Source organism: Trachemys scripta, chromosome 7, assembly GCF_013100865.1.
Source record: "Trachemys scripta elegans isolate TJP31775 chromosome 7, CAS_Tse_1.0, whole genome shotgun sequence".
Taxonomy (NCBI): domain Eukaryota; kingdom Metazoa; phylum Chordata; order Testudines; family Emydidae; genus Trachemys; species Trachemys scripta.
Window position 1 is genome coordinate 104,699,486 of NC_048304.1, and position 13,023 is coordinate 104,712,508.

General features: G+C 40.8%; 1 protein-coding gene across 1 annotated transcript in view; it reads left to right on the forward strand.

The window, feature by feature from the left end:
* Positions 1 to 3,706: 3,706 nt before the first annotated feature.
* DHX32 (DEAH-box helicase 32 (putative)) overlaps positions 3,707 to 13,023 on the forward strand; it is a 50,613-nt gene continuing 41,296 nt past the window's right edge. Inside the window, 4 exon segments of the mRNA XM_034776864.1 lie at positions 3,707 to 3,719; positions 5,075 to 5,215; positions 5,218 to 5,292; positions 8,149 to 8,156. Of these exon segments, the coding sequence (XP_034632755.1) occupies positions 3,707 to 3,719; positions 5,075 to 5,215; positions 5,218 to 5,292; positions 8,149 to 8,156 (237 nt within the window).

Genomic DNA, 13,023 nt, shown 5'->3' on the forward strand with positions numbered 1-13,023 from the left:
ACTTTGATGATTACATATAATAAAATTTGTTATTGTACTCTTATGTGCAAATCCAACATTTTATTTTACAGAGGTAATTATATACTGTAATAACCAACAATGCAGACCAGCGGCCATCATGGCATGCCGTGCAATAATATAAACTAACTTGGTCAGAAAAAAAAACAGGCAAAGGTCCATATTGTCCTCGGCCTTGCTGGCAAGTTTTGCACATACAGGCCATACCTGGACCGGAGTAAATTAACACACAGGGTACATTTGTCCATTCCATGTACTAGTGTTTGCCTGTAATATGCTCCAGCCACCCCCTGAGTTGTCCAAAGAATGGATGCTCTGCAGGACTTGATAGTGATAAGGGGACTGAGGCCCTGGTTCAGGAGCAGGAGATGAAGGTTGCACTGGAGCCTGCAGTCTGGTACCCATCAGCTCCAGTAATCACTCAAACAGCTACTTCTGCTATGCTGTTTTCCTTCCTCAACCTGGTGGTCATGCTCCATGAATCTGTCTGCCAGTTTCTCCTCACACTGTTCAGCCTCTGTCTTTTTTTCCACCCAGTGGTCATCCTTATCCTTTTGGTAGCTGAGCTGGGCCTTCTGGACCTGGATCTACCAATTTGTTTTGTCAAGCAGGTCTCTCTTCAGCTCATCTGAGACTCTCTTTTTTCTTCCTCTGCAGTAGGGTGGTTTGCACATCTGGGCTCCTAGTGCCTTGTGCTTGCCCTGTGGCGATGGAAGGACCTCAAAAGGAGGGAGACAGAGAACATTATTGAGCATGGTGTAAAATACATTTTACAGTTTGTGAAAGGGGTGCTATTAACCCAAGTCAAAAGATTATACTGTACTTTTTATCAGTGGGCTGTATTCTATTCTATTCTATTCTATTCACACAAAAAACACCATCCACTTCAGATGTCTTTGGAGCAGCACTGGAAACCAGATATCATGGTAAGACAGAAAATTAAATTAAAATTATTCCTATACCCTCTTTTTGGGGGGAGGAAAGATTATTGGAAGTGTGGAACTTACGAGTGGTCTAGTTACAAGCTATGATCGTTCGTTCATGTCAGGCAGGCAAGCTCTGGAGAACATTGATATTCTGGAGGTCCCCAAGTGGAACCGTGAACTTCTGGTCCAGGCCAGCAGAGGACAGCCATCCGTGTATGCTAAGGAGCTATTTTGGTGACTGGAATGGATGAGGTTCATGAGCTACAAAGGTAGCCCAAATAAGTATGCGCTGTCCTGGAACATAACAGACCATCTGGAGTTCCTGCTCTGTGAGAAGTTTGCTTTCATCACCTGCCAGCAGTGGGTGAAAATTCATGGTGACATCTACAAGATGCTGAATTAGCATGGAGACACAGTACAGCCTCCTTGCAAGTACCCTGTGTCCATGCAAACACCTGATTCACTGCCACCATTGGGACTCTTAACACAGATAGACTGACACCCACTGCTGCAGTTTGGACTCATACATTAAAGCCAACAGTGGACCAAATACACACTCTGGTTTTGTTTGGACTCATAACAGACAGCGCCCCCAGATCGCGCCCCCCCCCCCCCCACACACAAGATTTAGTCAGGGGTATATAGTAGAAATCATGGACGGGTCACAGGCCGTGAATTTTTGTTTACTGCCCGTGATCTGTCCATGACTTTTATTAAAAATACCCGTGACTAAAACATAGCCTTAATCATAATGGGACAACCACATGACCATCTTCAGAGTCATGTTTTGAATGAGCTCTCCCCTGACATCTAGTGATGCGCTGTGGAAGAGGACTTTAAGAGCTGATCTTGTTTGCAAGGGCACACCCACCATGATGGGATTGCTTGCCCAAATGATCACTTTTGGATAATGTTGGATCCCCAGTCTCCTTGTTATTGGGGCAGGAGTAATAAAGGGTTATTATCCTTGTTGTGTGAATCAAGGGCAGCAGAACTGTACTTGGCATACCCCAATTGAGGGACTCACCCTCAATGAAATGGCACTCGCTAGGCAGGGGACATGGGTTCCAAAGCCTGGTGAGTAGAAAGAGAGGGTGGGTCCTGCTTAAGGGTCTTAGATGCCATTTGACCCTTCCTCTCTCCACTATGTAATAAAAGAGCTAATTTAGATTCAATTGAGAGTCATTACACACTGCAGAACTCTGAAATCACTGATACCAAGGTCTAAGTGTTAGACCTGCTTTGAACAGTGTCTCTTATGCAAGAGACTGTCCGGTGTGCACCAGCAGTGAGGCTCCCCCACTAACAGCTGTGATCACTGAGAGCTGTGTTAAGTGGTGGGACCTGAAAACATCCTGACAGATCGACGATTGGCTGGCAAGGCAGCCAGTGGAGAGGACTGGAATGGAACCCTGCAGAGAGGAATTGCAATCAGTCAGCAGGGTGACTGGTGGAGAGAAGCGGAGTGGAGCAGAGCCCAGCAGAGTGGCTGATGGAGAGGTGAGGTGATTGGTCAGCAGGGTGGGTGGCGAAGAGGATCGGAGCGAAGCCCGGTGGAGAGGCATGGTGATCAGCCAGCAGGGTGGCTGGTGCAGAGGTGCAAAGTGCCAATCAGCTGGCATGGCGGCCAGCGAAGAGGAACAGCGAGCGAGTGCCCAGGCAGCAGAGCAAGTTAGATAACTTCTTATCTCCCCCTCCACCCAGGGTGGGAAGTGAGCTCTGCAGATGCGCTTCTGAACTCTGCGTCTACGCTGACCAAGGACAACTGTGAGTGGGGTGCAGAGAAGGGACAGGCACGTTAAAGGGACTTTTGGTTGCTGGACTTAAGAATCTGAGGGAAAAGGACACTGCCCAACTTACTTGAGGGTGGGTCTTTTGCTCATGGTTTATGATTATGAATAAGGCTAAGCTTTGTCACGGATATTTTTGTCACAGGCAATAAACAAAAATTCATGGAAGCCCCTGACCTGTCCCTGACTTTCACTAAAAATATCCCTGACAAAAGGGGTAGACGGGTTCAGCACCCACTGCTGCTGGGGCTCCCAGGTCCCCCACCGCTGTGGTACGTGGGAGCTCTGAGGTCCCCCTGCCCATGGGGCTGGGCTGCTGTGGGGTCTCCTCGCCACCAGGGTAACTGGGAGCTGCAGGGTCCCCAAGCTACTGGCCACAGCTGGGCAGCTGCAGAATTCGCTGGCTGCCCAACGCGGCTGGGCAGTTGCAGGATCCCCCAGGGAGTCCCATGCCCTTTGCTGTGGCCCAGCAGCTCCAGAGTCCGCCAGCCCCCTGCCACTTGTCGTGGCTGGGCAGCTGCAGGGTCCCTCCACCAGGGCGGGGGCTGGGAGATGCAGGGGCAGACCTGGCTGGGAGCTCCAGCCCCGGGGCAGAAAATGTCATGGAGGTCAATGGAAGTCACGGATTCCGTGCCTCAGTGACATAATCGTAGCCTTAACGATGAACCCTGTTTGCAGTGTTTTCCCAAATTAATGCCAAGTTACTTCCCTCCTTTTATTAAAAGTTTCTTTGCTAGACTCAGACTCTGTGCTTGCGAGAGGGGAAGTATTGCCTCTAAGAGGCACCCAGGGGTTGGTGTGTAATTGTCCCAGGTCACTGGGTGGGAGCTCGAGCCAGGTTTTGTATTGTTGAAAAGGAACCTCTAGATACTGAACCCAGCCCTTGTTGCTGCTGACTCTGACTGGCAGAAGGGTTACAGTCACAATAATCACACCTGTAATTTTCTATTCACGGTCAGTCAGGACGCAGCCATGTGTGAGAAAGGTCAGGCTCAGCACACTCTTAGTCTAATCATTCTCCAGACTGGTCTCGGAGCCACAGACAACTGTGCAAGGAAACAAACCAACTATTATTAATTATCTGACTTCAGTAAACAGGCTGTTAAAATGCAGAAAGTAATTGACTTGTGTTAAAATACCTTTCAGCAGAACCATCTTAACTGTGTGTTTTGGGTTTTAGAACTTTTAAAATATATATTACAACACAATTTCAGAGGTAGCAAAAAGACAAAGATGTTTTCTGACCTTTTGAACTGAGGACTCAGGGAATATTTATTCTGAACTGTGAAGCAATGGATTTCTTCAAGTTTGTAGGGTGTCAAGGCTGGATCCCCACTTTGAACTTTAGGGTACAAATGTAGGGGCCTGCATGAAAACTTCTAAGCTTAACTACCAGCTTAGCTCTGGTTCTGCTGCCACCATTTCAATGGATTCCATTCCTGGGAAACCTTGAAAAACCTTCACCAATTCCCTGGTGAATACAGATCCAAACCCCTTGGATTTTAAAACAAGGAGAAATTAACCATTCCCCCTCCTTCCTCCCACCAACTCCTGGTGAATACAGTTCCAACCCCCCTGGGATCTACAACAGGGAGAAATTAACCATCCCCCCTCCTTCCTCCCACCAACTCCTGGTGAATCAAGATCCAAACCCCTTGGATCTTAAAACAAGGAAAAATCAATCAAGTTCTAAAAAGAAAGCTTTTAATTAAAGAAAAAAAGGTAAAAATCATCTCTGTAAAATCAGTATGGAAATTAACCTTACAGGGTAATCAAACTTAAAGAGCTCAGAGGACTCCCCTCTAGTCTCAGGTTCAAAGTACAGCAAACAAAGATAAACACTCTAGTAAAAGGTACATTTACAAGTTGAGAAAACAAAGGAAAACTAACACGCCTGCCTGGCTATTTACTTACAAGTTTGAAATAGGAGAGACTTGTTTAGAAAGATGTGGAGAACCTGGATTGATGTCTGGTCCCTCTCAGTCCCGAGAACGAACACACTCCCAAACAAAGAACACAAACAAAAGCCTTCCCCCCCCCAAAGATTTGAAAGTATCTTGTCCCCTTATTGGTCCTTTAGGTCAGATGCCAGCCAGGTTACCTGAGCTTCTTAACCCTTTACAGGGAAAAGGATTTTGGAATCTCTGGCCAGGAGGGATTTTGTAGTACTGTACACAGGACAGCTATTACCCTTCCCTTTATAGTTATGACATAGGGTATGAAGGATTTATTAATATAAAGGTCTCCATTAGGGTTCCAGCACCAGTGCTTCATTGCTGGGAATAATATATGAGGGCGAAATTAAGTTTTTAACCTTTTCTTCAGGGTAACACTACTCAGAATTATTTGAGTCCAGCAATGGTGACGAAGAAGAGATGTTAGTATGTGAAGAAGATTTAGAGCATAATCCTTTTGATGGCTTACCATACTCATCTCATTATTACAAACTTTTGAAAGAAAGAGAGGAACTTCCATTTTGGAAAGTGAATATCCTTCCATGGAGAGTCTTCTTCGTAATCAAATTGTGATTGTTTCAGGAGATGCTAAGAGTGGCAAAAGTTCCCAAGGGGGTAGTACAGAATACTTACCAAGTGCTATATACTTAATTTTTAATATTGAGTTCATATATTTTTCAAGAGCAGATTTCCTTAACTGCTTTCCTAATAACATTGTTAATTATTAAAACTAAAATAATTTTTAAAATTTAATTTATGGTTCACTATTTTTGCTGCTCTGCTTATTTATTGTTAAATTTATATTATGCTGATATCTAGAGACAACAGTCAATATTAAGGCCCCATTGTGCTATGTACTGTAGTGTACTGTAATATTAAGACACTGTCCTTGTCCTAAAGAGTTTACTTACAACGCAAGGGTAGACCCTCTGCCCACAAAGTCCTATTGACTTCAGTGGGGCTTTGTATGGGCACAGGGATCTGCCTACACATTGTAACTTGAAGGATTGGAGCCTAAGATAAGTGAAATATGAAAGGTGGAGGGAGAGCAATATCAAATATATACACTATTTATATTCAAATGTACAATTCCACTATTTTTCCTGATAATTATAAATAGGTAAAGTAAGTGGCATCTATTTCCAGCTGCCTGCCAAGCCATTATTAATTGGCTGAGTTCTTGTAGGTTTTGGGGAAAGGCAAGTATTGGGTTTTAACCACTGAATTTCTTGTAATATGCAACAAATAGTCAACAAAGGCCTCAAGTTAAAATTTAAAAAGTACTCTTTAGAAATGTCAGACTCTTATTTATACACTAAACACCACCTGCACACTTATCAGATCCTAATAATTCTGCACCAAATAGTCACGTACGTATATGTAGAAAAACTCTGTACCAACTACATGTGGACCTATCAGTATATAACAACATTGCACTATATACTTTTGTTTTACCTATATATTACAATATCACATGTAAAACTTGAATACTTTTTTAGTTTACCTGTACATTTTCAGGTTTGTTAAAAAAGACAAGGGGTGAAATCCTGGACCTATTGAAGTCACAGAGAGCTTTTCCATTGACTTCAAAGGGACCAGGATTTAATCCAAACATTTTAGAAGGTAGAATGAATTCAGAAAGCTTTAGTGTAAAATGGAGTAGGTTAAATTGTTATTAGTTGAGTGTTATTATCTTGCATTTGTCTACATTTAATTTAATCTGCCATTTTTTTGCTCAATTGCCTAATTTTGTCAGCTCCTCCCTAGAAACTACTAAAACTACACATTTTTTCCTTTTCTCAAAAAAATGTTGCCATCATGCAGTTCACCCTTATTTCAGATTGTTAATAAATATTTTGAATAATAGTCTTGTCTATACTATTCCCTAGGGCATCTGACTATTAACTTCTTTTCATGTTGAGGCCTGCACATTTATGTGTGCACTGTTTACTGTATTTCAACCATTTTAATCCATGACAATTTTTGAAAGTTTATGTAAATTACACCACTCATTTTGCATTATCTATTATTTTAAACTATCTTTCAAAGTAAAATTAAATGGCAGATTTAACTCATTAAACTTTCAGTAAATTCCAAATGGTCAAGGGTTTGACTCATGGTATGGGTTAATTCCTTGTTGAGAGAGAAATGAGTGACTTGGACACAGGATACTCTATTCCTGTTTTAATTTATTGACAACCATATACCATCTTGGGGCATGTCTACATGAAAACTTACAATGCATACTAGGGAACTTTTAGTGCACATCAGCAGGGTCCACAGACAGTTAGCAGGTGGCATGCTGGAATGCTGTAGATTTAGACCCTATCTTGCTGCATAGTAAATGTTCATGTAGCCATGCCTTTGGATAGGAAAATTAGGCCTTTCTACACAAGAAAATTATACTGATGTAACTGAACCCATTTAGAAGTTGATTTTGTTAAATGAGTACAGCACCCTTATGGATAATCTCATTTTGGTTTATGAGTGTCTTGTATGCATATTCATTAAAAAATGTTAAAAGAACATTAAGATTGCAAAATCATGTACTCAAAGGTTAGGAAATCGAGAATTAAGATTGCTTTAATTCAGCCCATTTGTGCATATGCATTATGATGCAGTCTTTAATTACGTGATTAAATTTTTTTTTTTCCACAAGACCCTGCCTCATTCAAAGCACAGGATGGATGTTGTTCCCTAATTAGCAACTATTCGATATTTTGTTTTATCCTAATTGTTCAGTGAGTCTTATTTACTGCACAAATTCAAACCTGCTCTGAAGACAGAATCAAATAATTTCCTCTGTGGCAGGGGTTCTCAACCTTTTTCTTTCTGAGCCTCTTCCCCCCAACATACTATAAAAGCTCCATGGCCCAGCTGTGCCACAGCAACTGCTTTTCTGTATATAAAAGCCAGGGCCAGCGTTAGGGGGTAGCAAGTCAGGCAATTGCCTGGGGCACCACGCCACAGGGGGTACCATGAAGCTAAATTGCTCAGGCTTCAGCTTCAGCCCTGGGTGGTGGAGCTCAGGGCCGTGTTGCAGTCCGTGTGGCAGGGCTTCAACTTTCTGCACTGGGCCCTACCAAGTCTAATGTCAGCCACGCTTGGAGGCTCCCCTGAGTCCTGCTCGCAGCCCCTCAAGGGGCCCCAGACTCCTTGTTGAGAACTGCTGCTCTATGGCACTCATATCTTTAGAATATGAGTGCTTCATAAACATTAAATAATTAATCTTCACAATAACCCTATGAGATGAGGGGGTGGTATAATACCCATTTTATGGAACTAAGGTCAAAGATTATGGTCAAAAGTTTCCACTTTTGGATGCCCAATTTCAGACAACTAGGACCTGATTCTTCCAAGTACTTGGCATTATAAAGCCCTTTGTATGTTCAAAGCACAGCTCCCATTGACTTCAGTTGCAGCTGTAAGTGCTCAGCACTTCTGCAAATCAGACCACAGGTCATCAAGTCAGGCAAACAGTGACCTGTGATCTGTTTGGTAGAAGTGACTTGACTAGTATCCCGTAGGAAGTTGCATGGTAGAGACAGGGATAGAATCCAGTTCTCCAAGGCAGCATACAACTGCGTAACCGTGAAGCCATCCTTTTTCTTCCTGCAGTGCCCTACTTCATTCACTGCACACCTTCCAACTTCTGCAACAAACGAAGCAGGAGTCCTACACATACAATCTCTTTCATATGCAACCCTTATTCAGCCCCAGAGCAGGTCCCGTGTACTGCATGAGTCAGAGACCCTGTGGAAAAAATAGCATATGATCGTGAAATTAAAGAATATATCATAATGCATGCACACAAGGGGGCCAAATTAAGATTTCAATCTTATTTCTGGCATTTTCTAACCTTTTGTTGCTTGACTTTGAAAACTTAATAATGTTTTTTTTTAAGTTTCTAGGTTTTTAAAAATGCAAACTAAAAAAAAACAAAACAGAAATCCCATCATGTGGCACCATATTGACACAGCTATGGATTGGAACTTTTAGATTCACCACACAGACCGTTGCTACTTGATCTAACAGACTAACCAATAGCAATAGTAAATTATCATTCCTTATGTGGACCATCACTAGAGGAGAATGGGAGACACATTTTGCCAGTATGTTTCACAGATGTTTGCTGACAACAGAGGAATGATGAGACTCAGGAATTTTGAGTTCCATTCCAGGCACTGGAGGGAAGTGTGCCTTAGTGGGAAGAGAATTTTCTGGTCATTTCCTCTACGCTTGAGCTTTTCTGCCCTATTCCTTCTAACATGGACCTGTTCCAGTCCAGGCTTCTGGTTCCAGTCCCACTCTTTTTACCTTCCCAGCCCCAGTCTCCACTCCTCAGGATTCTCATGATTTTTAAGCCCAGGGGAACTTAAATTCATAACTTTGCTAGACACTAAAAATCATGGACTCAACAGAGACACTGGGTTTATGTCTCCTACAACAATAATCCACTAGCCCTCCTTTGTCCTGTGACTCCAGAGGTGTTAAATGCCAACTTCATCTTGAATGGTCTCTCGCAATATAAGTTAATGCCTTATTCTTAAGAATCTGTTCCACCTTGTACTTAGCTGTAACACTCAGGTTACCTTTCCCAGGGCAGGTCTACGCTAGAAACTTGCATTGGTGCAGCTGCATTGCTATAGCGCTTCTGGTGAAGACACTGTAAACTGATGGGAGAGCGCTTTCCTGTCTGCTTAATAATTCCACCTCTGCAAGAGGCAGTAGCTACGTTGCTGGGAGAAGCTCTCCCACTGACATAGCACTGTCTACACAGAAGGTTGAGGTTGGTATAGCTAAATCACTCAGGGGTGTGGATTTTTACCGATGTAAGTGTGTAGTGTAGCCCTGTCCCCCAGACCTGAAGAGCTCTGTGTAGTTCAAAAGCTTGTGTCTTTCATCAACAGAAGTTGGTCCAATAAAAGATATTACCTCACCCATCTTGTCTCTTTCATAACCATTCTAGTAGCAGTCTCATCTTCCAAGTGTATATTTCTAAAAAATTAATTATTTCAAATCTTTAGCACTTTTGTTACAATATAACATTTTACTCACCCATGATGCATATTCCATCATACAAAGCTTCATTTTTTATAGTGCAGGTGTAATACATTCTAAGAAAAATATAAGTAGACTTAAAACCTTAACATGAAACTAAAAGCCTAAAATGAAACAGTAGTACTAGTTGGAATATTTTTATTATAGTTTTTTTCAACAAAAATTTGAGTTTTATCAAAAATGAAGTTTTTCACCAGAAGGTTGTTTGACAACATTTTTTGTTTAAAACATTGACTTTCATTTTTCTTAATTGTACGGTTTTTTATTTTGAAATATTGGGAAAATTCCCACATTCTCTGTCTCCCTGTCCCCTTTTCTTTTCCCCTGGAAATTTTTGTAAAGAAGTCAGAAAGTGGGTTAAAAACACCATTACTTTTAACTTTTTTGCACTGGAAGAGTGTGGGAAAAGTGAGAGAAAGTAGCACTTCTCCATTTTTACTCACCCTCTCTTTAGCCACTGAAAAAGCACTCCCTCCTCAGCCACCCTATTTTCTCTAATATTTTAATGTTTTTTCACTAGAGAAAGAGAGGGGAAAAGTTTTGGGATTGGTTTTGTTTTTTCTTTCTTTTTTATGGAGATATCCTATCTCCTAGAACTGGAAGGGACCTTGAAAGGTCATTGAGTCCAGCCCCCTGCCTTCACTAGCAGGACCAAGTACTGATTTTACCCCAGATCCCTAAGTGGCCCCCTCAAGGATTGAGCTCACAACCCTGGGTTTAGCAGGCTAGGGCTCAAACCACTGAGCTATCCCTCCCCCCAAACAAAAGGTTTTGTTTTAAGTGAGAGATGGAGGAGATTTTTTTCTTGTAAAAAATTAAATGAAAACTTCATTTTCTTTCAAAACTTGTCATGAAGCTTCATCCAAAAATTTTGATCAGCTTTACTAACCGGAATGAACATTATAGCTAATGCAGCCCTTGTTTAAACACAAAAGTTGCAATCAGTGTAACTAAATTGGTTTAGCTTAAGCAAATTAACGTAAGGCATTCTTAAACTGCTTTAAAAGTCCACCTAAGGGGCTTGTATCAGTTTAATTTTATTACGTTATCTAATCTATTTTAAACCAATTAGTTAAAACAGTGCAATGTTGGTGGGTAGATAAGGCTCCAGAGGCTAGTTTGCATAATCATACATAAAAAATATACACTTTAATGGCCCTTTAACATCTTTTAAATTTAATTAATATAGGAAATACCACAAATACTCATGGAAATGTTATTTAGTTATATAAGGCTACCTAAAAGTATTTTCTTGTGGTCATTGTGTACGTGTTTATACTGTAATAATGCTATGAGCATATGGTGTGTGAACTAACAAAGAGTCCATTGAAGTGGGAGAGAATTTATATCATTCATTGGATATTGCTACTACCTCAGTTTTATATTTTATCAATTTACCAGTAATCATTAGTGTTTCAGTTAGTAGTGGCTCCTCTGAAATAATTTTAAAGAGGTGTTATTCATCTTGAGTGACAGCTATTTTGTGGACCAGCACACAATTCTTGTGAATGAAATCCCATTTCAGATTTGCATTAAGTCTGAAGTGGGGTTGCACAGAATAAAATGAGGGACAAGCTAGGTGAATGGGCAGCACAATTTCAGAAGAAATTAATTGTTGAGAAATGAAAGTAACACACATTGGGAAGAATGATTTTGAACTACCCATTTACCTTTACTCTCCTCTAAGTTTACTATGCCAGTTGAAGAAAAAAAATATTTATTTTAGTTACTTATATGGCTCCAATTCCTGTAGTATCTGAGCATCCTTCACTCTTTATTATATTTATCCTTACAATACACCCGTGAGGTAGGGCAATACTGTTTCCCCATTTTACAGATTTGGACCAGAGGCACAGATAGATTAAGGCCCAGATCCTCAAATATATTTAGGCTCCCAAACTTCCATTGAAATCAGTAGGAGTTAGATGCTTCAATACTGTTGAGGATCTGAGCCTAAGTGACTTGCCCACAAGGTCACTCAGGAAGTCTGAAACAGAGCAGGGAATTGATCCCAGGTCTCCGGCTATCATCCTAACCACGCTCCAAGCTCCCTTGCTTATGAAAAAGACATGAAACGTGGACATTTCAGTGAAGACCTGTGGTCAATATGCAGCAGCAATCAAAATGCAAACAAAACATTAGGCTACATAGGGAAAGGAATGAAAAATTATTTGGAAAATGATAGATCCCTGCCTGGAATTCTGCGTTTGGTTCTGGATACCTCCACATCAGAAAAGGAAGAGAATGGCTTCAGAGATAAAGTATGAAAACAGATGAAAAACTCTCACACAAGGAGAGATTGAAAAGATTGGAACTGTTTACTTTGGAAAGAAGATGAATAAGAGGGAACATGATAAAAGAATACAAAATAATGGATGGTAATGAGAAGGTGTATCAGGAACTAATATTCACAAGGGCTGTCAATTAATCGCAGTTAACTCACGCGATTAACTCAAAAAAACTAATCGTGATTTAAAAAATTAATTGCGATTAATCGCACTGTTAAACAATAGAATACCAATAGAAATTTGTTAAATGTTTTTGAATGTTTTTCTACATTTTCAAATATATCTATTTAAATTACAACACAGAATACAAAGTGTACAGTGCTCGTTTTATATTATTATTTTTATTACAAATATTTGCACTGTAAAAATGATAAACAAAAGAAACAATATTTTTCAATTCACCTCATACAAGTACTGTAGTGCAATCTCTTTATCATGAAAGTGCAACTTATATATTTTTTGTTACATAACTGCACTCAAAAACAAAACAGTGTAAAACTTTAAAGCCTAGAAGTCCACTCAGTCCTACTTCTTGTTCAGCCAATCTCTAAGAGAAACAAGTTTGTTTACATTTACAGGAGATAATGCTGGTCCCTTCTCATTTACAATGTCACCTGAAGGTGAGAACAGATGTTTGTTTGCATGGCACCGTTGTAGCTGGCGTCACAAGATATTTACATGCTACATGTGCTAAAGATTCATATGCCTCTTCATGCTTCTGCCATAGTTCCAGAGGACATGCATCCATACTGATGACGCTTGTTTTGTTAAAAAAAAATGCATTAATTAAATTTGTGACTGAACTCCTTGGGGGGGAGAATTGTATGTCTCCTGCTCTGTTTTACCCACATTCTGCCATATATTTCATGTTATAGCAGTCTCAGATGATGACCCAGAACATGTTGTTCGTTTTAACACCTTCACTACAACTTTGACAAAATGCAAAAAAGATATCAATGTGAAATTTCTAAAGATAGCTACAGCA